Source organism: Anomaloglossus baeobatrachus, chromosome 4 (genome assembly GCF_048569485.1).
Source record: "Anomaloglossus baeobatrachus isolate aAnoBae1 chromosome 4, aAnoBae1.hap1, whole genome shotgun sequence".
In the NCBI taxonomy this organism is placed as follows: domain Eukaryota; kingdom Metazoa; phylum Chordata; class Amphibia; order Anura; family Aromobatidae; genus Anomaloglossus; species Anomaloglossus baeobatrachus.
The window spans coordinates 440261889-440289135 of record NC_134356.1 but is presented as its reverse complement, the minus strand read 5'-3'; the positions used below and the strand labels follow the sequence as shown (position 1 = coordinate 440289135).

Here is a 27247-nt window from a genome sequence, read left to right as displayed (position 1 = left end):
AAAAGCGATAGTGTTGGCCCCCTTAAAAATAGTCTTGGTGAAATGGTGGAAGGGGATGAGGGTAAAGCCAACCTGCTGAATGACTTTTTTTCTACGGTTTTTTTACAAGAAAATGCCATGGCAGATGACATGACCAGTGATACCATAAATTCACCCTTGAATATTACCTGCTTAACCCAGCAGGAAGTACGCCGCCGTCTCGAAATCACTAAGGTTGACAAATCTCCGGGCCCGGATGGCATACACCCCAGAGTACTACAGGAATTGAGTTCTGTGATAGATAGACCATTATTTTTAATCTTCTCAGATTCCTTAATAACAGGGTCGGTACCGCAGGACTGGCGCATAGCAAATGTGGTGCCAATATTCAAAAAGGGGACAAAAACTGAGTCGGGAAATTATAGGCCGGTAAGTTTAACCTCTACGGTTGGTAAAATCCTTGAGGGTTTCTTGAGAGATGCTATACTGGAGTATCTCAAGAAAAATAACCTTATGAGAGAGTATCAACATGGGTTTATGAGGGATCGATCCTGTCAAACTAATTTGATCAGCTTCTATGAAGAGGTAAGTTCAAGTCTGGACCAGGGAAATGCAGTGGATGTTGTGTATATGGACTTTTCAAAAGCTTTTGATACGGTGCCACACAAAAGGTTGGTACATAAAATGAGAATAATGGGGATAGGGGAAAATATGTGTAACTGGGTTAAAAACTGGCTAAGTGATAGGAAACAAAGGGTGGTTATTAATGGTACGTACTCGGACTGGGTCTCAGTTCATAGTGGGGTACCACAGGGGTCAGTATTGGGCCCGCTTCTTTTCAACATATTTATAAATGACCTTGTTGGGGGCATGCGGAGTAGAATTTCAATATTTGCAGATGATACTAAACTCTGCAGGGTAATCAATACAGAGGAGGATAATTTTACATTACAGGGAGATTTATGTAAATTGGAGGATTGGGCTGAGAAGTGGCAATTGAAGTTTAATGTAGATAAATGTAAGGTCATGCACTTGGGTAGAGGAAATAACATTTATGATTATGTACTTAATTGTAGAACACTGGGTAAAACAGACACAGAAAAAGACTTGGGTGTATGGGTGGATGGTAAACTTCACTTTAGTGGACAGTGTCAGGCAGCTGCTGCCAGGGCTAATAAAATAATGGGATGTATTAAAAGAGGTATAAGTGTTCATGAAAAAAATATAGTTCTACCTCTGTACAAGTCACTAGTGCGACCGCACTTAGAATGCTGTGTACAATTCTGGTCACCGATATATAAGAAGGACATAGCTGAACTGGAGAGAGTGCAGAGAAGAGCGACCAAGATTATTAGAGGAATGGGTGGGCTGCAATACCAAGACAGGTTATTAAACTTGGGGTTATTTAGTTTGGAAAAACGAAGGCTTAGGGGGGATCTAATCACAATGTATAAATATATGAGGGGACAGTACAGAGACCTTTCCAAAGATCTTTTTACACCTAGGCCTGCGACTGGAACACGGGGGCATCCGCTACGTCTTGAGGAAAGAAGGTTTAATCATAATCACAGACGAGGATTCTTTACTGTACGAGCAGCGAGACTATGGAACAGACTATGGAACTCTCTGCCGCATGATGTTGTAATGAGTGATTCACTACTAACATTTAAGCAGAGCCTGGACGCCTTTCTTGAAAAATTTAATATTACCAGTTATGTATATTAGATTTTATGACAGGGTATTGATCCAGGGAACTAGTCTGATTGCCGGATGTGGAGTCAGGAAGGAAACTTTTTCCCCATTGGAACTTGTTTGCCACATTGGGGTTTTTTTTGCCTTCCTCTGGATCAACATGTTAGGCTACGGGTTGAACTAGATGGACTTAGAGTCTCCCTTCAACCTTAAAAACTATGATACTATGATACTATGAAATCAAAAGTGACGCACATCCTGCGCCGGTAACGACGTTGCAACGTGTAAAGCCTAGGAGAGAAGATGAAACAGTCAAAAATTGGTGATCTGTGTCACGTCGGTCATTTCCATAATTTCGCTGCAGCGACAGGTGCGATGTTGTTCCTCGTTCTTGCGGCAGCACACATCGCTGTGTATGAAGCCGCAGGAGCGAGGAACATCTCCTTACCTGCGTCCCGCCTGCAATGAGGAAGGAAGGAGGTGGGCGGGATATTTACGTCCCGCTCATGTCCGCCCCTCCTCTTCTATTGGCCACCTGCCATGTGACGTCGCTGTGACGCCACACGACCCGCCCCCTTATGAAGGAGGCGGGTCGCAGGTCAGAGCAACGTCACAGGGCAGGTAAGTGCGTGTGAAGCTGCCGTAGCGATAATGTTCGCTACGACAGCTATCACAAGAGATCGCATCTGCCATGGGGGCAGGGACTATCGCGCCCAGCATCGCTCTAATCGGTTAGCGATGTTGCAGCGTGCAAAGTACCCCTAAGACGTCATGTGCACATGGCTTTAGAAACTCTGGTATCTTTCCTGACTCAAGCATATACACATTTAAAGGCTTTTTACAGATAAACATTCATGTGTTTACAATGGGGAGAGAAGAGAACAAGGGTCTGGTACCCAATTCTTCTCGCTACCAAAAACATACAGTATGTTATTATTATTATTATTTATTATTATAGCGCCATTTATTCCATGGCGCTTTACAAGTGAAAGAGGGTATACGTACAACAATCATTAACAGTACAAGACAGACTGGTATAGGAGGAGAGAGGACCCTGCCCGCGAGGGCTCACAGTCTACAGGGAATGGGTGATGGTACAATAGGTAAGGACAGAGCTGGTTGCGCAGTGGTCTACTGGGCTGAAGGCTATTGTAGGTTGTAGGCTTGTTGGAAGAGGTGGGTCTTGAGGTTCCTCTTGAAGCTTTCCACGGTCGTGGAGAGTCTGATGTGCTGAGGTAGAGCGTTCCAGAGTATGGGGGATGCACGGGAGAAATCTTGTACACGATTGTGGGAAGAGGAGATAAGAGAGGAGCAGAGAAGGAGATCTTGTGAGGATCTAAGGTTGCGTGCAGGTAGGTACCGGGAGACTAGGTCACAGATGTAGGGAGGAGACAGGTTGTGCATGGCTTTGTATGTTGCGGAGAATCGGGAGGGCCCCTATACACATTAGTTGGTCAGCTAAGTGTATAAACCTACTAGCACAAGGGATACACTGTGTATGCTGCCTTTGTCAGTCAATGCTGAAAGGGAACCTGACAGGTCCCCGTGCCCTGTTTTTAATATGCTAATTCGATTTTTGACTAGTGGATGGGGCGTTATTTTCCCAGACTAGTCGATGAAACCAGCTCTTGCAAATCATTTTATCATAGATTGTATGCTACTTGTGTCTAACTCGCCATTTTTGGGCACATTACAGTACATCAGCTTGTACTTTATTGAAGAACCATTTTTTTGTGGGCATTTCAGGATTTTTCAATGTCTAGGTAATCCCATGTGCAGTGCCTTGCGAAAGTATTCAGCCCCGTTGAAGTTTTCAACCCTTTCCCACATTTCAGGCTTCAAACATAAAGATAAAAAATGTTAATGTTATGGTGAAGAATCAACAACAAGTGGGACACAATTGTGAAGTTGAACAACATTTATTGCTTATTTTAAACTTTTATAATAAAAAAAAAATAACTGAAAATTAGGGTGTGCAATATTATTCTTCCCCTTTACTTTCAGTGCAGCAAACTCACTCCAGAAGTTTTATTGAGGATCTCTGAATGATCCAATGTTGTCCTAAATGACTGATGATGATAAACATAATCCACCTGTGTGTAATCAAGTCTCCGTATAAATGTACGTGCTCTGTGATAGTCTCAGTGTTCTGTTTAGGGCAGATAACATCATGAAGACGAAGGAACACAACAGGCATGCTTCTTTCCTTTTCTTCTTGCTTCAGATTTTTGGTATGATTTGGGTTGATCCCGTTTATTTAGTGGTGCCCTCCAACTGTATTCTTTAAACATGATTTGGAAGAACCAGCGTTATCGCCAACTCTCTGCAAATCTTGTAAATGCGCTCGGCTTTCTTCACAACATCATTGAGCCTCTGAAGTCGGGTGTACGTGTGCCAGCTTCAGAGTGGTGCCGTGTGCAGGTCCAGGAATGAATGAGCTGTCTTCTTCACTTCCAGATGTGTGCAGTGTGCGCCTCTCTGAAGCCGGGACACGTACACCCTCAATGATGTTGTGAAGAAAGCTGAGCGCATGTACGAGATTTTCAAAGAGCTGGCAATTACACTGGTTCTTGCAAATCATGTTATCATGCCCACAGGGATGAGATAACATACTGTGAGGGCCGAGTAGTCTGGGGACACTAACGACTAGAGATGAGCGAGTACCGAAATATTCATAATCGCAATACTCGTAACGAGTAGTTTGTAATACTCACGTATTTGTTCCAAATAGAAGAGCGCAATGCAAGTCAATGGGAAATGTGAGTAATTTTCTGCTGGACCCAACAAAGAGGTCTGGGGGCCTGACGAAAAGGCTGAAATAGATGGGATAGTGATGAATCTCTCTCTCTCTCTCCACGGAATTACTGTGATTGGTTAAGAAGCCCAGCATGTTTAGTGGCTGCAAATCAGGCGCCAAACCTGCTGGGCGGGACATACGAATATCGCGAGGTGAGTACACAAACAACTCACAATGTAACAAGTAACCCGAAAACCATACTATCCATGCGAGTAGCGAATAATAACGATTATACTCGCTCATTACTACGAACGACCCATCAACTAGTCAAATGCCTAATTAGCATATTAAAAACAGGATAAAGACTTTTTTTAAACTTGTGATTAGGAGTAAAGCACAATACAGGCCTGGTTAGTAATAAAAATACAAATACTGGTGGGTTGGGAAAAGAAGAACTTGTCAGGTTCCCTTTCAAAGTTACATTTGTCTTTACTAAATTGTCTGTTTCTGGTAAATCTCACTACTCTTTACAGTAAAGCCTCATTCAGATATCAATGGAACACGGTTATGTTTGGACTGTGACTGGTTGCGAGTCTTCTGCCCTGAACTTGACAGCCTCATATATTCTTAGGAGGTTGTCAACTTGGGGTCAGGAGACCCGTGACCAGTCCATGCACTACAGACCTTGTTACACTGATGTCTGACTGAGGCGTTAAGATGGGTTTTCTAGGTGGAACATCCACTGCAAATTACAGTCGCAGCAATTTACATGAAATTTCACAAACTCCCATCCAAAAGCCACATAGAAAATCCGCAGAGTAAATTAATCATCACTGTAGAATTGAAACAAACAGCACATCAATTCATGCTGCAGCCGATGGCGGATAGTTCTCCCTTTGCAATTCTAAGGAGAAGTTCCTCAGCAGATACTGTCCATAGAAACATATTTTTTCAGCCTTTAACTAGTTTTCATGTTCAGCCTTATTGAAGTGACTTCCCCTACATCCCCCTCACACACATGTATCAGTTTGTTGCTGCTTATACAACCAGGTTGGTAATGGTAGCCTACCCATGAGTGCAGCAACCCAGCTTGAATTCATACCTAAAACACAGTATCTTAAAGAGATTGTTTCACAATCACAACATAAAACCTATTTGCACCCACTTTGAGTGCAAACACCACTTTAATCCCCATTAGCCATAATAATGGGGTCCTGTCTCAATCTTTGTGTCACTTCTCGTAACCAGTAGGACCCCCAGTGAACAGACACTTCTCTATCTCTTAGGCCTAAGACACACTGCGAGAAAAATGGTGCGAGTGGAATGCGATAAAAAAACGCATTCCACTCGGGCCAATATTAACCTGTGTGTCAGCGCACATGAGCGATTTATTTTCTCAGCCCTAATCGGACCGAGAAAACAATCGTAGCATGCTGCAACTGTAATGCAATCATTGTTTTTCTCGCACCAATTAAAGTCAATGGGGTGAGAGAAAAATCGCACTGCACTGGTACACCGGTGTACCGTGAGTGCAGTGCGAGAATGGCAATAGCCGGCTATGGAGGAGAGAGGGAGATAAATCCCGCCCTCCCTCCCCTCCGCAGCACCGGCCCTCCCCTCCTCAGTGCCGGCCCGCCCCCCGCAGCTGAGGTCCGCTCGCATGATCAGACCTCAGTTGCAGGGACACTTGCATAACATTCGGCTCTGCTGTGCTGCCAGCGTGAGCAGAGTGTCATGCAAGGGGATCGCAGTAATCCCCGTGTGGCCCCAGCCCTAGGCAGGCGGTAGTTGTATCTGTAGGGGCAAGCACCTTAAGCAATGATTTTACTATCTCCATCCAATCTCAGTGATGGTCTTCAGAATGACATATGTATAGTTTAGATCTTCTCATTCCACTATGTCCTTAGGTTATGTCTTTAAAGGGGTCGTCCTGCCTTTTTATAAATATCTATCTTTAAACACTAACCACTTTTGTAATTAAATTAAATTCAGTACAATTGTGGATAAAACTCTACCATTCTCCCTATCCTGCTACTTTAAATATGTGCTTTTTTATTTTTATTTTATTCCTTTTGAGATTTCATCTGAGGATAGTCTTCTCTGCAGCTTCTATCACTCCTACTGAAACACTGCGTCATCAGGGGCCAGCGCTGTGGTCCCTTACTACAGCGTCTGTCCTCACTGCCCCCTGATGACCCCTGTCTCCGATAAACTGCATCATAGGTGGCCACCGTCACCGTGCCGGCTTTTGACACCTCTGCCCCTTTCCCTCAAGCGAATCGTCTGCAGAGGACGATGATAGAAGCCAATAGAGTCACTCACTCGGATTCTATCACCTAATGATGAAAATTTATTTCAGGGAAAGAGGCGACAGTGTCAGAAGCAAGAATGGTGGCAATGGTGTCAGAGGCAGGGACGGTGCTGGTGGTATTAGAAGCAAGGACGGTGGTGGCGGTGTCAGAAGCAGGGACGGTGGTGGCGGTGTCAGAATCAGGGACGGTGGTGGCGGTGTCAGAAGCAGGGACGGTGGTGGCGGTGTCAGAAGCAGGGACGGTGGTGGCGGTGTCAGGAGCAGGGACGGTGGTGGCGGTGTCAGGAGCAGGGACGGTAGTGGCGGTGTCAGAAGCAAGAACGGTGGTGGCGGTGTCAGGAGCAGGGACTGTGGTGGCGGTGTCCGAAGCAGGGACAGTGGTGGCTGTGTCAAGCAGGGACAGTGGTGGCTGTGTCAAGCAGGGACAGTGGTGGCTGTGTCAAGCAGGGACGGTGGTGGCGGTGTCAGGAGCAGGGACGGTGGTGGCGGTGTCAGGAGCAGGGACGGTGGTGGCGGTGTCAGAAGCAGGGACAGTGGTGGCTGTGTCAAGCAGGGACAGTGGTGGCTGTGTCAAGCAGGGACGGTGGTGGCGGTGTCAGGAGCAGGGACGGTGGTGGCGGTGTCAGGAGCAGGGACGGTGGTGGCGGTGTCAGAAGCAAGGACAGTGGCAGAGGCCACCTACGATGCAGATCATTGGAGACAGTAGTTCACAGGGGGTGGTGGGGACAGAATCTATGGTAAGAGAGACAGCGCTGGCCCTGATGATGCCCTGTTTCAGTGGGAGTGATAGAAGCTACTGAGAAGTGACTGCTGGGCCATCATGTCAGACTCCCCTGAAATGAAACGTCATAGGAAGTAAAAAATAAAAAGCACATATAGGGAGAATGGTAAGGAATTTTATAAGGCAAATTACTCTAGTTAGTCTAGCTAGAGTTTAAGGATAAACACTTATAAAGTGCATTATAGGTGCAGGACAATCCCTTTAAGACACAACCTAAACATAGTGGAATGAGAAGATACAAACTGTACATATGTCATTCTGACGCCTATCTCTGAGATTGGATGGAGACAGTACAATCAGGCTCAGGCAACCTTTTTAACAGAGGTATAGTACTTGTAGTGTACAGTATGTTCTACATTTGTATTGGTTAATGATTTGCCATTGTTTTATCATTAGTTTATCTTTGCTGCTCTGAGACATATTTCAGTAGCTTTCAGTAAAGCAGCTCACGCCCCAGGCAAAGATGTATGAGGAATCCTTCAGCATGAAGGAATGCTAGGAGCAGTGGTCAAGAAACCACAAGAACAAGCCACAATGATGAATTTTTCTCCAAATGTGCACAATAATTGTGTGTCCTGGAGTGACCCTCCCAACAAAGACTACTCCTACTGTCGTCCTATAACATGATGGAGAATCACATACTGGGGAGATGTATCAAAAACACCCCATCCCCCTCAAATGCAAACACATATCTGATACAAGTAAAATATATCTTTGTACCGTGTTAGCCAGTAACACATATCTAACACATATCTGTTATTTCTGGAGATAGTCTCGCGAGTGGTCGCCATATGCAACCTCTCGCCATATGCAACCTCTCTATTTTCCTAATATCTCTTTAGTAACAAATAGCTACTGTAGTTACAAAAAAAGCCATGGACCTTCATGACTGTGTGTAAAGCCCTTGATAAAGCTTTTGCATGTTGGGCGCTGTTTCTAGATTCCTGGTATCAGCAGCTCCTAACAGCTGGGATTCTTCATGTTGAGGTCCAAAAAGCACATTTGTGTACGGAGCCTCTTTCATTCTGCTTTAGCGCGGTCAGGAAATACTTCAGTTTCACTTCTACAATATCTAAATCTGAGAGGTTATCGCCCCCTGCCGGTGGGAATGTGAATTTACACTTTTGCCTCCATCCTGGCTTGTATTTTATAGACAATTTCGCCTAATTATAATCCCCTTACAGTAGACTAAAGTTGTTCAAATATGTCACGTGGGAAAACAATGTTTTATTCTTTTATATCTATAGATATAATGAAGAGACCTGAGTAGTCTGGAAAGCTTGCTATTATTACCATCTTTTCAGTTAGCCATTAAAAGGCATCAACCACTGAGGCCTCTGAAATTTTAATATTTTTGGATGATTTTATCATTTGACTTCTGCTATTCACAGTGAAAATGTAACCTTCCTCTATATACTTCCTTTTCTGTAAACCTTTCCATTCAATACTGTTCTTTTCCATGAAGTGCTGTTGAATAACTAATTTAGGTAAATTGTCTAAATTGCACAATATTTTCCACTCACCAGTAGATGACTATACACCTAACTCCATACACAGGAGTGCGCCTGTGTCCTCTATGCAAGAGCCATTCACAAACAAAAGGATCAACCATAAATGTGATACACTCTGATCCTGCTCTCTCCCAACATCTTCTCTTGGTGGATTGTCAGGAGGCCTCCATAAACATTATAGTATTGGCTTACCCCACCAACGGTTCATACATCCCTGCAGAAAATTTCCTCATGGGTGGATTTACCATTGCTGTCTGCCAGCGTGAAATTTGTACAGATTGTTGACATACCCCGTCAGTTGTTGGAATGCTATGTAATTTCACCACAAATTGTATGTAGCAAATAAAAAATTGTACAGTTTTTCCAGCACTTTTTTACGCTATATACACACAAGCTCTAAGGCTTCATTCAGGCAGCCAGAATCCAAGATCAAGACCCAATATGGTTTAAATAGTTTAAATGAGCCTAAGTTACATAACTATGTGGAGTTTATTTTTTAGAAATTTAAGGCTCTGACACTTAAATGTGGCTGTCTGAATACAGGCTTAGATTACAAGTACAAGTGGCATATTTGTTGGACGTACATTATATGGACAGAATTACTAGGACACCTACACATTAGGTTGGGGCCACACGGGGCACTACTGCGATGCTCGCATGACACTCGGCTCGCGCTGGCAGCACAGCGGGAGCAGAGTGTCATGCTAGTATCCCTGCGACTGCGGTCCGACTGTGCAAGCGGACCTCAGCTGGGGGAGGTGGCCTGGCTCTCAGGAGGGGTGGGCCAGCTCTGCGGAGGGGTGGGCCGGCACGGAGTGTACTGCAAGTACAGTGCGATTTTTCTCTCGCCCCATTCACTTGAATGGGTGCGAGAGAAAAGAGTCTCGCATTACAATCGCAGCATGCTGTGATTGGTTTCTCAGTCCGATTAGGGCTGAGAAAATAATCGCTCATGTGTGCTGACACACAGGCTAGAATTGGTCCGAGTGGAATGCGATGTTTTATCGCACTCCACTCGCACCGATTTTCTCGCCGTGTGGCTTAGGCCTTATGAGTTTTTATGACATCCCATTTCAAATCCAAAGACCATAATATGACATTGATGTACCCATTGCAAAGATATCTTCCACTCTTCTGATAAGGAAGGTCTCTATGGGAATTTTTGCGCATCCAGCAGAATTTTTGTGAGATCAGACACCTTTTGTGGGAGGCCTGGCTCACAAATCTTCCTCTTCATCCCTAAGGTCTTTGATGGGGTTGATGTTTCATTCTTCCACCCCATATTCACTAAATCCTGCCTTTATGAACCTGCTTTGTGTACTGAGCCACAATCCTGCTGGAACAGAGACGGGCCTTCCCCAAACTGTGGCCCTAAAGTTGGAAGCAAACAATTGTCCAAATGTCTTGGTATCCTGAAGCATTGAAGGGGTTATACGGTGACAGCCAAAGCCACCCACTTCTGCATTGGAATTGAACAATGTAAATGACATTACGACCCACACACCTTCCAAAATATGTCATGATTGGCAGGTATTTTACACGTGGCCTATTCTCACCAATACCACCCTCCCATGATGTACCGTATTTTTCGCTTTATAAGACACACTTTTGTTCCCCCAAATTTTGGGGGAAAGTAGGGGGTGCGTCTTATAATCCGAATAAACGGGGGGGGTGTATATATATATATATATATATATATATAATATATATATACACTACAGAGTCCAGGGGAGGTGGGGGCAGCTCTGGAGCGGTGCTGGGGCAGGTGAAAGCTGTGGGCGGCAGCGTTTGATCTCCTGCTCCCACTCATATAATATGCACAGCCGCTGTCCATCACCATGGTGCTGAAACCGCACCGCGGCGATGTGCTGGGGCAGCGTGCATATTATATCTGCCGTCCCCCCCCCCCTGTGTTAGATATGGCCCCCATGCTGCTGCCCATAGTAAAATCAAACACTCTTTACTCACCTCCTCCAGCGCTGATCTCCCCGGTCTCCCTCCTGCTGCTGTGATCATGCTGTGAGATGTCACTCTGCTATGCTGATCACATGACCGGCCGAGGACCAGGAAAAGCAGGAAGCCGGAGCTCAACCCCAAGGAGGGAGTCACGAGACAGGACAGTGCTGGAGAAGGTAAGGAAAGAGTTTATTTTACTAAAAGCAGCAGCATGGGGGCGATATCTAACACAGGGTGCTGTGTGCCAGCCACAGGGGGCCGTGTGCCAGCCACAGTGGGCCGTGTGCCAGCCACAGTGGGCCTTGTGCAGCCACAGGGGGCCGTGTGCCAGCCACAGGGGGCCGTGTGCCAGCTACAGGGGGCCATATGCATCCACAGGGGGCCGTGTGCATCCACAGTGGGCCGTGTGCCAGCCACAGTGGGCCGTGTGCGAGCCATAGGGGCCGTGTGGCAGCCATAGGGGACATGTGGCATCACTGGGGGACGTGTGCCAGCACAAGGGGGCTATATTCAATATAAGGTGGCCATATCCAGTTTAAGGGGGCTAATTATAGGATGGGGGGCTATGAGGGACATATACCTTATATGATTTGTTAGACGGACACTGGCATTATAAGACGGACCCCATTTATTAAAAAATTCTCTATTCCTTCACCAAATTTGGGGGTGCGTCTTATAATCAGGTGCGTCTAATAAAGCGAAAAATACGGTAAATGTATTGTTTGGTCTTCTGATAAATTTTGCAGTGTTCTGAATCCTTACAGCGCACAGGTACACATGCTGTCAGGATTCACCAGTATTGCTCGCGACTGATAGTCATGTGACCACAAGTATGTGATTTGCATACATCAATATGCAGACTGGATGTGATTGGTGTCTCTCAGTTCTCTTTGATATTGAGGGAAGCCAGGTACGTCTAGTCAGACTGTGACCGGAAGTATTCGTAGCGCAATACCAGTGAATCCTCACAGTGTGCACACCTGCATGGGCGTAGGATTCTGAAACTTGCAGTTGCATAGTCACATGGTGACTGCATATTTTTATCAGAAGACTGGACAAATTCTTTAACCTGCCTTAGTTTTATCTTTTTAGTAGAGAATAGCCTGGTTTCTGTCTCCATGCAATAGTGTCCAATGGTGCCTTGCTCATGAACTGTTATCATCTAGACTTGAACTGATCACACCTCATTACCTGAAGCTGTAATTCCAAATACACACGGCCAGAAGCTCCAACTAATTGAAGGATAGGCTTCAAGTGGTTGGTCCTTTCGCAGAATCAACGACTTAAAAAATACAGAAGAAAGCAGATTTGTGGAAGTCACCCAGCATATTCCCGGGTTGTTCACACAGTCTGCCTGATACTTTTTTCAGAAGCGTGCACAAAAAAGCCACATCATCCCTCATGCTAACGCTAGAGAATTCACATGGGTTCATTGTAGTGTTGTGACAGAGGCAATAACGTGTAGACCACTTGGATTCTGTGTGTTTCAAATGTAAGAAGCATTGACTGCAGAAAATTCTGGTAAATCAGTGTGTGGTTGTTGCTGTGCATATAGACTCCTCTATTTAATTTAGTCCACTAGGTAGTAATGTACGTATAAGAGAAATAATGTTTGTTAGGTTTACAACTTATATTGGAATCTCATAAGACATCTGATCACCAGTAACAATATATGTTTGTAAAATGTCTTCTGATCTGATGGTACATTCTATTTAAATGAGATCCTGTCACATTCAATATTTAAGAGTTATCCACTATTTGGACAACCCCTTCCCAATTACCATATTCTACCATGTAAAACAAAAACAGGCTGAAGTCCCCCTCCAGTGACTAATTTCCTGTGACTTTGTCATGTGAGCCCTGCAGCCAATCAGCTGCCACTAATGAGCCGCTTCACATCTTTTGGACAAAACCAAAATCTGGAGGCAGTAAGAGCAGTAGCCGCAGTTCTGATTTTCTCCATCCGAAGGAAGTGAGTGAAGCGGCCCATTAGTGGCCTCTGATTGGTTGAAGTGTTAATGTCACAGTGTCAGGCAAACTCGGTGCTGACATTACTGGAAAAGACAATGGAGGCAAGGACAGGCAGTCTTTATTTTCCATTGCGGAATATGGGAATGCAAAAGTTGTTTAAGTAGTAGTCAACTCCTTTAAAGCTGATCTGCCAACAACATGTTACAGCAGAGGAGATTAATATATAGGTTTGTGTGAAAAGACTCAGTATAAAGGTACAGTTCCACTTGGGTATGACTCGTGCAAGTCTTGCATCAGTATCACCTGGCACGGCTGCACAATCTCCTTACAGGAGCTGGTTGGCTGCATGTATTTCTATGCAGCTGCACGCTCGTGTCCGGAGAGCATCAGGCCGTGCTGGGTGATACCGATGCGCAGGGTCTGACTGGGCCACCGGGGGACCCCCTGTAGGCCCGGGGTCCTTAGTGGCCCCCTGTGCTTCACATAGGGCCCCAGGCAGGTAACCGCGGGCTGGGCTAGGGCAGGAGGCCACAAGCAGCTCCACCAGCGGCAGTGCCGGTGCCCCGGGTGGCTTCACCAGCGGCAGTGCCGGGGCCGCCTGTTTGTGTTGGCCGGGTCTGCACTGCGCCTTCAGTTGTTCGTGTGCCGCTCAGGCCGTGTCACAGTTAATAGACGCGCTCAGCACTGCTGCTTCCCACCAGAGAGGATAATCAATGGAGCCTGCAGGCCGGACTGGAGACAAGCTGGGGGAATGTAAGAACTCCTCTAATATGTGTGTGTATACGTCTGTTTATATGACTTTTTTTGGTATAAACGAGTATAATCTGTGTACAGGTGTGTATGTATGTCTGTACATTAGTGCATGTGCCTGTCTGTACATGCGTGTTTCTGTGTGTCTACGTATTTGAGCTTGTCTGTGCGTAGGCCTGACTGCATTCTTTGTGCATGTATGTGCCTAGGTGTGTGTGTGTATGCTTGCGTCTGTGCTTGTGTTAATTCTTTTGCATGTGTTTGCCTGTCTGCATGTTTACATGTGTGTCTGTGTGCATGCATGATCCTGGCTGCATTTTTCTGTATGTGTACATGCATCTGTCTGTCTGCGTTTTTATATATGTGTGCATGTTTGCGTTCATGTGCGTATCTGTGTGAACATGTGTATGTGTCTATGTGCACCTGTCTGCATATGTGTACGTTTTTCTGCGTGTGCATGTCTATGTATCTGCTTATGTGTACGTGTGCCTGTCTGTATGTGTACGTATGTAACGGTGCGTGTATGTGCACATTTGTGTCTACATATGTGTGCTCATTTTCATGTCTGTGTGCGTCTTCATCTTCATGCATGTGTTTACGTATGTATTATTATTATTATTATTATAGAACCATTTATTCCATGGCGCTTTACCTATGAAAAGGTTATACACAGCATGACCAAGTACAATAATTATAAACAAAACAAAGCACAGACTGGTACAGGAGGAGAGAGGACCCTGCCCGCGAGGGCTCACAGTCTACAAGGGATGGGTGAGGATACAGTAGGTATATGAGTGTGTGTTCTTGTCTGCATATGTCTGTGTGCCTGTCTGCATGCATTTGTCTGAGTGTCTGCGTATATAAGTGTGTCTATGTATGTTTGCATGTGTGCATGTATGTGTCTACATACGTGTTCATGTCAGTGCATCTGCGTATGTGTGCAAGTGTCAATGTGTGTGAATGTCTGCCTACATCACATCTTTTAACATGACTGCTATGCTCCGCACTCTGACATCTGTGCGTGGCCTCGGATGGGTGGGGTGGACATTTGACTATAAGGCCCCTTTCACACGTCAGTGATTCTGGTACGTTTGTGCTTTTTTTTAAACGTACCAGAATCACTGACATACGCAGACCCATTCTAATGAATGGGTCTGCTCACACCTCAGTGATTTGTCACTGCACGTGTCTCCGTGCAGCGTACCCGCGTGTGCGTGATTGCTGCACGGAGACATGTCCATTTTTTTCTGGCATCACTGATGTTCCACGGACCACGCAGTGGTGTGGTCCGTGAAACACGTGCCAGAAAAAAACGTGCTTTTAAAATAATAAAAATTTTAACTCACCCGGCGTCCAGCGATGTCCTCTGCAGCCTGTTCTCCCTGCTCCTTCTGTCCCGGCTGATTACTGTCGCGCATATTCATTATGCGCGACACAGCCGACCCGGAAGCAGCTCCTGCAGGGGTCACCGCCGGCCGGATGCTGCGTCGCGGGAGGATTCAGCACCACGGACAGCGGGAGCGGGCGCAGGTGAGTGAATCTCTAAGTGCAATCACGGGCCACGGAGAACGGAGCCCGGATTGCACCTAGACAACCCACGTGTGCCGTGATTTTCGGCACACGCAGGGACATGTGCGTGTTTTACACGCCAGTGAAAAACGTCTGTGTTTTTCACTGACGTGTGAAACGGGCCTAATATGAAGCCACAAGAGGATGACGGGGGAGCGCAGGAAGGAAGAATCTTTTTGTTCCTCCCTCTGTGAATGGACAGGGTAGTGGATAAAGGAGCCCAGTATGGGGCAATTTAGGGTCTTAGGACAGAGCAACATAGGGGCCCAAGATGGGTGAATATAGGGATCTAGGATGGGAAACATTATTAAATAAAGGGGGCCAGGAAGGGAGACCTTATTAAAGGAAGGGAGACATTAAATAAAGGGGTCCAGGAAGGGAGACATTATTAAATAAAGGGGGCCAGGATGGGGGACATTATTACTATATGGGGCCAGAACGAGTAACATACATATGGTGGACATAATTACTGTAGGAGCAAGTTAGGGGACATTATTACTGGTGTTGTATAATTTCATTTTGAGGATACGGACTTCCATGGGGGCAGCAAAAGCCTGACATAGTGTAGAAATTGGGGAAAGAGTGAGGAATGTTCTCTGAAAGTGATCAGCTACAGATGCTTGTGTGTTATTTTCTGCAGTCAAGTCATGGCAGGAAGAAGTGATGGTCAGCACCAGATGAAGAGGAAAAGCGAAGACGAATAATTTCATTTAGAGATGTCAGTGGTAAGTCAGTGTATTACATGTACACACACTATATACAAAGCTCCTGTGTATGTCACCGGTGATCACTGTATTACCTGTACACTGACACTATATACGGAGCTCCTGTGTAGAATGACACTGATGGTAATATTAGTGTTATTAGTATTGTGGTTTTTATTCATGATCATTATTGTAGTATTCGGTTATGTGGTCTGGTCATGGGGTGTTGGTATTTGACACTTCTATATGGTTGTATTCGGCCACTGTGGTGGTAATATGTGATCTGGTCACGTAATGGGGGTATTTCTCTCTTGTATGTGGTATTATTTGGTCACTGTGGTCTGGTCACGGTGTGGCGGTATTTCTCCCATGTATGTGGTATTATTATTGGTCTTGGTATATTGGATTGCTGTGTATGGAGGTCCCTTTTTGTCTCTAATATCAATATGAGAAAGATTCTTTATTTCCAATAGAGACTAAATACTTGAACATTTAGGCTATGTGCGCACTAGTGCGTTTTACCCGCGGATTTGCTGCAGAAATTTCTTGAGAAATGTCTGCAATCTTTGTGCAGACATTTCCCAGCAAATCCAATGAGAAAAAAAAATAGCTGTGCGCACTGTGCGGATTTTTCTCAAGAAATTTTCTTGAGAAAATTTTCTCGAGAAACTTTCTTGAGAAAATGAGCATGTCCATTATTTTCCGCAGGTACCTGCGGTATACCCCCGGAATTTCACTCCATTCACTGTAATGTAATCGCGAAATTCCGGGGGTATACCGCAGGTAGCAAATGATGTGCGGTATAACCCCGGTATAGCCGCGATTTACCTGCGGTAATGCTCATCGCTGCCTGCGGTTTTGCAGGAAGCGATGTCATTATGCCAGGAAGAGGAAGCGGGCCAGAGTAAACACAGACGTCACACTCCCTGGACGCCGCACAGAAGCACTTCCGTGCGACCTCCAGGTGCCCGTGCAGTCTGTGTCCTGCTCCGGCCTCGCGGCTGCCTGCACTGCAGGGTGTCAGTGTCTGCCCGCAGTGTCAGCAGCCTGTCACCCTGCAGTGTCAGTGTGTGCCCGCAGTATCGGCAGCTTGTCACGCGGCAGCGCAGGCAGACACTGACACAGGCAGACACTGACACCCTGCAGTGCTGGGAGCCGCGGGGATGACGATCGCTGCTGTCAGGAGGTGAGATCATTACCTGCTGTGACGATCTCCTGCCTCCTGACGTCAGCGCTGTCACTGCTGTCTATGCCCGTCTCGCGAGCGGCCCGAGACTGTCACTAGCGGTGACGTCACGGGCTCTCGCGATACTTCTGACAACGCGGCGGGCATAGAAGTCAGTGACAGCGCTGACGTCAGCAGTACAGGAGATGATCACAGAAGGTAATGATCTCATCTATGCTCCTGATGGCAGCGCTCGGCATCCCCTGCAGTGACCTGGGCTGACCTATTGATGTTAGCTCAGGTCACTGCATTGCTCTCCCAGCCAATGGGGAACATTCTGTTCTTCATTGACTGGGACAGCGACTATGGTATGGATCGCCGTGCCCCCCCCCCCCTTATTGGATTACGCCGGACGTGGAATTGATTGTTCTTTTCAATAAATTGGTTAAAGAGGGAATGTTTTGGGGAGTGTTTTTTCAAATAAAACTCTTTTTGTTGTCTATTTTTTATTTCTTACTGACTGGGTTGGTGATGTCGGGTATCTGATAGACGCCTGACCTCACCAACCCCAGGGCTTGATGCCAGGTGACATTACACATCTGGCATCAACCCCATATATTACCTCGTTTGCCAACGCACCAGGGCGCGGGATGAGCTGGGGCGAAGCGCCAGGATTGGCACGTCTAATGGATGCGCCACTTCTGGGGCGGCTGCGGCCTGCTATTTTTAGGCTGGGGAGTGTCCAATAACAGTGGACCTCCCTAGTCTGAGAATACCAGACCACAGCTGTCTGCTTTACCTTGGCTGGTGATCCAATTTGGGGGGGACCCCACGTTTTTTGTTTTAAATTATTTATTTAATGTAAAATAACAGCGTGGGGTGCCCTCTATTTTGGATTACCAGCCAAGGTGAAGCTGCTAGCTGTGGTCTGCAGGCTGCAGCCGACTGCTTTACCCTAGCTGGCTACAAAAGATGGGGGGACCTCACGTGGTTTTTTTTTTTAATTATTTATTTATTTTATGGCTAAATACAAGGCTAAGCACCCTTTAGTGCCACATGAAAGTCACTAAAGGGTGCCAGCTTAGAAAATGCAGGGAGGTGGGACATTCTATAGGTCTTTCTCATCTATCTATCTATCTATCTATGGCCCGTTTCACACGTCAGTGAAAAACACTGACGTTTTTCACTGGCGTGTAAAACATGCACATGTCCCTGCGTGTGCCGTGAATTACGGGACACGTGGGTTGTCTAAGTGCAATCCGGGCTCCATTCTCCGTGGCCCGTGATTGCACTTAGAGATTAACTCACCTGTGCGCGCTCCCGCTCTCCATGGTGCTGATCGCTCCCGCGATGCAGCATCCGGCCGGCGCTGACCCCCGCAGCAGCTGCTTCCGGGTCGGCTGTGTCGTGCATCATGAATATGCGCGACAGTAATCAGCCGGCTCAGAAGCAGCAAGCTGCACGGGCTGCAGAGAGCGCCGCTGAAGCCGGTTGAGTAAAAATGTTTTTTATTTTAAAAGCACGTTTTTTTCTGGCACGTGTTTGACGGACCACACCACTGCGTGGTCCGTGGGACATCAGTGATGCCAGAAAAAAATGGACATATCTCCGTGCGGCAATCACGCACACGCGGGTACGCCGCACGGAGACACGTGCAATGAAAAATCACTGACGTGTGAGCAGACCCATTCATTAAAATGGGTCTGCGTATGTCAGGGATTCTGGTACGTTTAAAAAAAAAAGCACAAACGTACCAGAATCACTGACGTGTGAAACAGGCCTATCTATCTATTCACCTATCCATCTTTCACTCTATCCATTATCTGTCTATCGATTATCTATATTATTTATTGCGAAACCGCAGGGAGCAACCTGCGGTAAATCCGCGGTAAATCCGCATGCGTTTTTGCCGCGGATTTTTCCGCAGGTGCGGAAATCTTCCACTCCCAGAAGTTTCTCAAGAAATTTTCTTGAGAAAAAATTCACATTTCTAGTGTGCACATAGCCTTAATCCCTCCCTGTGATGTGATTATTACACTGCAGCACATATGCACTTACATAGGTTCTCTGCAGAAAACAAGTAATTACCTTTTCTAAGACCCTGTGCACACGTTGAGTATTTGGTCATTATTTTACAGCAGTATTTGTAGCCAAAACCAGGAGTGGAACAATCAGAGAAAAAGTAGAATAGAAACCCAGGCTCCACTTCTGTATTTCTCACCTATTCCTGGTTTTAGCTACAAATACTGATGTAACTTACTGACCAAATACTGAAAGTGTGAACGTGGCCTAAGTGATAACTTATTGATCAGTGTGGGTCCGATTGCTGGGAGCCACACTGATCGGTAAAACATGCAACTTTTATCCCCATTAGGCTGGACTCAGACGAGCGTATGGCATCTGATGCGATATGCTAATGACTCCCGGCTCAGGCTCTGCTGCAGATCTGGATGTGAGAAAAGCTGACAAACTGCTCTCCCTCATTAACTAACATAGGTCCGAGTGCAATGCGAGATTTTCTCGCATTGCACTTGTCCGATTTTCATGCTCGTGTGAACGTACCCTTACACTGGATCTCATGTAGAACTTGACCCCTGATCCATTCATTCCCTCAGTGGCTGCTGCGTGCAGTACTTTATTTTATTCTGACCGCCCCAAAAAGGATGAATGGAGCTGCGGTCACACATCCAACCTGTCGCATTTTATGATGGGGATAAAAGTTCCACATTCTTCCGATCAGTGCGGTTTTCACTGGTCTGGTACCACCATTCAATAAGTTATCATCTATCTTACGTGTGGATCGGTGATAACTTGTTTTCACCAAAGAAGCCCTTTACTGCAAACTACTAATTGTACATCAGTTATGGTGCACAGGAGATGTGCAGGAGCCGCCTGTGTTTTACAGTCAATGCTCCACTATAACGGGGTCGGGGATAACGGCTAACCGGTATTTGCATATCTCTGTAGGATGGGCCCCTGGAATCAATTTCCCTGGTGGGCCTCAGACTGACCCTGCAAATGCGAGACTCGCACGAGTCATACACAAGTGGAACTCCAACCTAACATGTATTTTATTAATTGAGCTCCTTCATTTTGGGCTTATGGAGACCAATGGGTGGTTCCAATCAAAAGTTGATGGCTATCTCTGTATGCACACGTAGGGCTCATGTAGACGACTGTATTTTCTGTCTGAGTGCTAGCCATCAAAAAAATCGGATTGCACTTGAACCAATGTTATTCAGTGAGGCAGTGCACATGCCTAGTTTTTTTCCACAGAGAAATATCACAGCATTGACTTTTGGCTCTGAGATTCGGATAGTTCTCAACCATTCAAGGCTATAGGGTGCTTTACACGCTGCGACATCGCTAACTATATATCATTGGGGGTCACGGTGTTTGTGACGCACATACGGCGTCGTTAGCGACATCGCAGCGTGTGACAGCTAGGAGCGACGATCAACGATCGCAAAAACGTCAAAAATCGTTGATCGTTGACAAGTCACTCCTTTTCATAATATCGTTGGTGGTGCATGCCACTGGTTGTTAATCATTCCTGCGGCATCACACATCGCTATGTGTGACACCGCAAGAATGACGAACATCTCCTTACCTGCGTCCACCGGCAATGAGGAAGGAAGGGGGTGGGCGGGATATTCCGCCCGTTCATCTCCGCCCCTATTAGACGGCTGCCGTGTGCCGCTGCACGAACCGCCCACTTAGAAAGGAGGCGGTTCGCCGACCACAGCGACGTCGCAGGGAAGGTAAGTCCATGTGATGGGTGTAAGCGATGTTGTGCGCCACGGACAGTGATTTGCCCGTGACGCACAACCGACGGGTGCGGGTACGCTCACTAGCGATATTGAAGCGTGTAAAGTGCCCTTTTGGGTCAGTGAACAAAGTTGGACCATACTCTGATGACATCCAAGTGTGGTCTGATTTTCACTGACTGACATAATGGAGAAACCTTTTCTTTTTAATTTATTCTCCACCTCCTAGACAATAAGGATCCCACTCTGATCAGAGTCTGTTTAGCGTAATTGAACCATTTTTTTTCTCGGATGGTGAAAATATGGTAGTCTGAACACAGTCTTGTACAGAGAACGCTGTCAGAGTAGGAGCACTCCATTGTTACACTGAATATTTTCCCATAAAACCTATTTGAAAATTATATGCAACCTATAGGTAACATTTTGTCAAAGTGACAAGTTCCCTTTAAGATTGTCATGCATCATCTTTGGTTATGAAGAGATATGCATTATCTTCATTTTGTCTCCTGCAGATTTTACAGTTTCAGTGACAAGAAGCGTCTGATAAACTGTCCATACGTCGATAACTCCTGTAAATGGGCAGGTGGAGGATTCCTATCTACTGTGAACGACCTCTTGAGGTTTGGAAATGTCCTCCTGTATAGCTACCAAGCCAAGGAAACGTCCACAATATTGCCTGGATATCTAAAACCAGACACGATTTCCATGATGTGGAAACAAGTCCCTAATACGGAAATGTCCTGGGATAGAGATGGAAAGTATGCCATGGGATGGGGAACAGTGGAAAGAAAGCAGGATTTTGGGGAGTGTAAGTGCCAGAAGCATTACGTATCGCACACAGGAGGAGCAGTCGGTGCTAGCAGTGTCTTACTTATTCTGCCTGAGGAAGACAATCAGACGATGATCCCACCAAGGGGAGTTGTGGTGACTATAATAGCCAACATGCAAGGTACGGGGCTCAACAGCACGGCCTTAAAAATTGCACTGGAATTTGATAAAGCAAAGTCAGCCCAGTCATAAGCTGGGACTTCTTGGTGCCATATTTTAAATATCTGGCTTGCAAAGTCTCCTTAAGGAGAATAGTGTTCCCCCGTGGAATTTTAGGGGCATTGCAGCTATAAGTCCCCTTACCTGGCAGCCAGACTGGCTTGCAAAGTCTCCTTAAGGAGAATAGTGTTCCCCCGTGGTCCCCACATAGCTTTCTCATGAGCCAGATCAGACACCCCCATACTTTGCACTGACGAGGGGCAAGCACCCCGAAACACCGTGTCTGCAAATTGGGATTCTGATCTGGCTTATATATCCTGAGTCATATTGCAAAGGATTGTCGAAAATCCACTTGTGACTTTTAGGATCGCTACTTCCAATAGGTGGCGCTGTGCTAGAGTTTGTCTCCTTTACTGGAGAGACAATTTGAATATTTTAAATAGTGATTTTATAACCCTATATAAAACTAATGAAAAAATCTTAAAGTAAATATGACTGATAATTTAAAGCCTAATCGTCGATAAATCAATAGTACAGATGAAAATAAGCAACTTTTGTAAGTTATCCTGTGAGAGAAATTTGTTTCTTTCTCTGCCAGAATTGATCAGCCATTATCAAAATTCTCAATTCTGATGTAAAATCTGTATTCAGTGACCACTTTCCTATTACTGAGGTAGAAGATGGCAGTTGTTACTGATGTGAAAGCTGAATGAAAAAGAGCGCCAATAGGGTCTTAACAGATATTATAGGGAGATGTACGTAAAGAGATACTCACCTTAAGAGGTTGTGTAACAACCCCTATGCAAGCCTGAGAAAATGGCGGCTGCTGCAGCCCCACATGGGTTAAACTTCAATGCTGGAGAGGAGAAATGGGGTAAATGCCGCTCTGCTGCCGAACTAATAGACTGTTGATTTAATCAATTCTTTATTTTACAGGTCTACACATTTCAGAGGTCAGAGCCTCCTTCATCAGGACAAAGGAAAAATCAACAATGTATCTACATGAAGGAGGCTCTGACCTCTGAAATGCGTAGACCTGTAAAATAAAGAAGAAATGATTAAATCAGTCTATTACTTAACAGTTCTGTTACTAAGGAGATTTTATGACGACGGTAGGAGGGAGGAGCTAGGGGCAGAGCTCCACCACCTCATAGCAACATAGAGTGCCTTGCGAAAGTAATCGGCCCCCTTTTTTTTTTTTAATTTTTTCCCACATTTCAGGCTTCAAACAAAGATAAAAATTTAAATCTTATGGTGAAGAATCAACAAGAGGGACACAATTGTTGTGAAGTTGAACGAAATTTATTGCTTATTTTAAAATTTTGTAAAAAATAATAAATTGAAAATTGGGGCGTGCAATATTATTCGGCCCCTTTACTTTAATTGCAGCAAACTCACTTCAGAAGTTCATTGAGGATCTCTGAATGATCCAATGTTGTCCTAAATGACTCATGATAAATATAAGCCACCTGTGTGTAATCAAGTCTACGTATAAATGCACCTGCTCTGTGATAGTCTGTGTTCTGTTTAAAGCGCAGATAGCATCATGAAGACCAAGAAACACAACCGTCAGGTCCGTGAAACTGTTGTGGAGAAGTTTAAAGCCGGATTTGGTTACAAAAAGATTTCAAAAACTTTAAACATCCCAAGAAGCACTATGCAAACGATCATATGGAAATGGAAGGAGTATCATACCACTGCAAATCTACCAAGACCCGGCTGTCCATCCAAACTTTCATCTTAAACAAGGCGAAGACTGATCAGGGATGCAGCCAAGAGGCCCATGATCACTCTGGAGGAACTGCAGAGATCTACATGAGGTGGGAGAGTCTGTCCAAAGGACAACAATCAGTCGTACACTGCACAAATCTGGCCTTTATGGAAGAATGGCAAGGAGAAAGCCATTTCTCAAGCTATCCATAAAAAGTGTTGTTTAAAGTTTGCCACAAGCCACCTGGGAGACACATGTGGAAGGTGCTTGGTTCAGATGAAATCAAAATCGAACTTTTTGGGCACAATGCCAAACGATATGTTTGGCGTAAAAGCAACAAAGCTCTTCACCCTGAACACACCATCCCCACTGTCAAACATGGTGGTGGCAGCATCATGGTTTGGGCCTGCTTTTCTTCAGCAGGGACAGGGAAGATGGTTAAAATTGATGGGAAGATGGATGGAGCCAAATACAGGACCATTCTTGAAGAAAACCTGTTGGAGTCTGCAAAAAACCTGAGACTGGGACGGAGATTTGTCTTCCAACAAGACTATGATCCCAAATATAAAGCAAAATCTACAATGTAATCCAGGTGTTAGAATGGCACAGTCAAAGTCCATACATGAATCCAATCGAGAATCTGTGGAAAGAGCTGAAAACTGCTGTCCACAAACGCTCTCCATCCAATCTCACTCAGTTCGAGCTATTTGCAAAGGAAGAATGGGCAAGAATTTCAGTTTCTTAGACCAGAGTCACACTTGCGAGTGATTTGCGCATATCTCGCATCGCATCGCCCAGCATGGCCGCACACTCTGCTGACAGGAGTGGGTCGGCTGCATGTGTTTCTATACATTTGAGACGCTCCTGTCCAGAGAGATGCAAGCCATGCTGGGTGATGTGATGTAAGATATGCGTGAGTCACTTGCAAGTGTGACTCCGGCCTTAATGTGCAAAAATGATAGAGACATACCCCAAGCGACTTGCAGATGTAATCGCAGCAAAAGGTGGTGCTACAAAGTGTTAACTTAAAGGGGACGAATTATATTGCACGCCCCAATTTTCAGTTTATTTTTTAAAAAAGCTTAAAATAAGCAATAAATATCATTCACCTTCACAATTGTGTCCCACTTGTTTTTGATTCTTCACCGTAACAATTTAAATTGTTATCTTTATGTTTGAAGCCTGAAATGTGGGAAAATTTTGAAAAAAAATCAAGGGGGCAGAATACTTTCGTAAGGCACTGTATAATCTTATCAGTAACAGTGCCATCTCCTATCTCAGTAATGGGAAAGTCTTCACTCAATACAGATTTTCTCAGAACTGAGAATTTTGATGACTGATCAATTCTGGCAAAGAGAGGAGAAAATTTGTCTGATAAGAAATATTACAAAGTCGTACCATTGATTTATAAAAATAAAAAATTGGTAACACTTTTTAAAGAAAAATTTACTAAATGTTTTCAAAACATGTTTTACATTTAACCCGTTCAAACTTGTTTGGGTCTTAAAACAGTTTATTATTAAGTGTAGTTTTTTTGTTTGTTTACCTTTCATCCCTGCACTTATATTCAAAAAGCATTGCCTTTCCATGTTAAACTGATAGCCTAGTCTTTGGCAGTCGTGGGGCGGGTCTATAGTTTTCGGCTTGAGGTCACAGGTAGGCACCTTACACAGGATGCTTATGGTGGAGCAGCATGAGCCCTGTCCCTCCCATGATGCCCAGTTACTATATACCAAGACATCTAGAAGGTTTAACTGTTGAGATCAAAGGTAACTTCTGTCCTAGCAGTTATTTTCTGTGTATTAACCAGGATTTTGCCACTTGGGAGTACAAAATGATTATGATGGATATATGCATCATGGTGTGGGAGCAAGAGCACCACTCATTACAGATACCAGTTATAATGCCACAAAATGTCGGAGTATGGATTGCAGTTCACAAACTAACCACGGGATCCTGACTCTAGGCTCAAAACATTACAATATGAATCATGTAAAGGCATTTTACTTAAATTTTTAATACCTTTTTCACTTCTGTTTTACAATGTTTGCACATTCCAGTGCCCTAGGCTCCAAACTCAGAATGTATTAACATCCTTATCACTGTTACATTACCCAACTGCCTTTACATGGTGTTTTTGGTGCCTATATATGAACCATTTATGGGTTCTGAATCTCGTCACTTCTGATAAACTACAAGTCCCTGCATACTAGAACTTTCTGCAGCTTTCATATTGTGCAGGAACTTGTAGTCGAGGATTTCCTACATTCAGTCATGGCCGAAAGTGATGGCACCCTTAGTTCATTTTTTTTAAATTTTCATTTCCCTCAGAAAATGATTGCACTTACACGTTTTCTTATACATGTGTATTTCTTTTGTGTATTGGAACCACGCAAAAAAAAAGGCAAATTTGACAATTTTACACAAAGCCCTAAATGGGCAAAATTGTTGGCAACTTTCCAAAAGTGTGGGTAAACCACTTTTCTTAAAGTATGTGGTGGTGGTGGTTCAAACGCTCCTGTGGCGAGGAACACGTGTGAGCAGTATAAAAAAAAACAAAAAAAAAAATCACACCTGAAATCAAATAAAAAGGGGAGAAGTTCACTAAGTCTTTGCTTTGTGTGCTACCAAACCAAAAATGTTGAAAAATATCCTCAATCTCAAGGTTACAAGTCCATCTCCAGAGATCTTGATGTTCCTTTGTCCACGGTGCGCAACATAAATCAAGAGGATTACAACCCATGACACATCATATCACTGGACATGGACGGCAGAGAAAAATTAATGAAAGGTTGCAACGCAGGATAGTCTGGATGGTGGATAAGCAGTCCCAATAAACTTCCAAAAAAATTCAAGCTGTCCTGCAGGCAAAGGGTGCATTAGTGTCAGCGCTAGCTAGCCATCGGCATTTGAATTAAATGAAACGCTATGGCAGGAGACCCAGGTGGACCCCACTGCTGACAGACATAAAAATGTATGTGAGTAAGCCAAAATCCTTCTGGGACAATGTCTTGTAGACGGCTTAGGCGGGCTTTACAGCGATGTCCAGCGCGATAGCACTCGCCCCCGTCGCACATGCGATATGTGGTGATTGCTGCCGTAGCGAACAATATCGTAAGCTACGGCATCTTGACACGCACATACCTGCTCAGCGACGTCGCTGTGACTGCCGAACTATCCCTCCTTCAAGGGGGAGGTGCGTTCGGCGTCACAGCAACGTCACTAATCGGCCGGCCAATAAAAGCGGAGGGGCGGAGATGAGCGGGACATAACATCCCGCCCACCTTCTCCCTTCCGCATTGCCGTCGGGACGCAGGTAAGGTGATGTTTGTCGCTCCTGCGGGTTGACACACAGCGATGTGTGGACCTGCAGGAACGACAAACAACATCGTACCTGCGGTCGACCCGACATTATGAAAATGAACGACGCTACACAGATCACCGATTTCCGACGCTTTTGCGATAGTTTATCATCGCACCTAGGATTTACACGTTGCGATGTCGCTACCGGCGCCAGATGTGCATCACTAACGACGTGACCTCGACAATATTTCGGAAGTGATGTCGCAACGTGTAATGGAGCTTTTTGGTAAAGCAAATCATTCTACTGTTTACTGAAAACGGAATGAAGTGTACAAAGAAAAAAAACACAATTC

At 45.2% G+C, this 27247-nt stretch overlaps 1 protein-coding gene across 1 annotated transcript in view; it reads left to right on the top strand.

Moving 5' to 3' along the window:
- The window catches only part of LACTB (lactamase beta), an 85344-nt gene extending 63264 nt beyond the window's left edge, over positions 1–22080 (top strand). Inside the window, exon 6 of the mRNA XM_075342660.1 lies at positions 21406–22080. Coding sequence (XP_075198775.1) covers positions 21406–21913 — 508 coding nt within the window. The 3' untranslated portion in view covers positions 21914–22080. The remainder of the gene's footprint in view (positions 1–21405) is intronic.
- The last annotated feature ends 5167 nt before the right edge of the window (positions 22081–27247 follow it).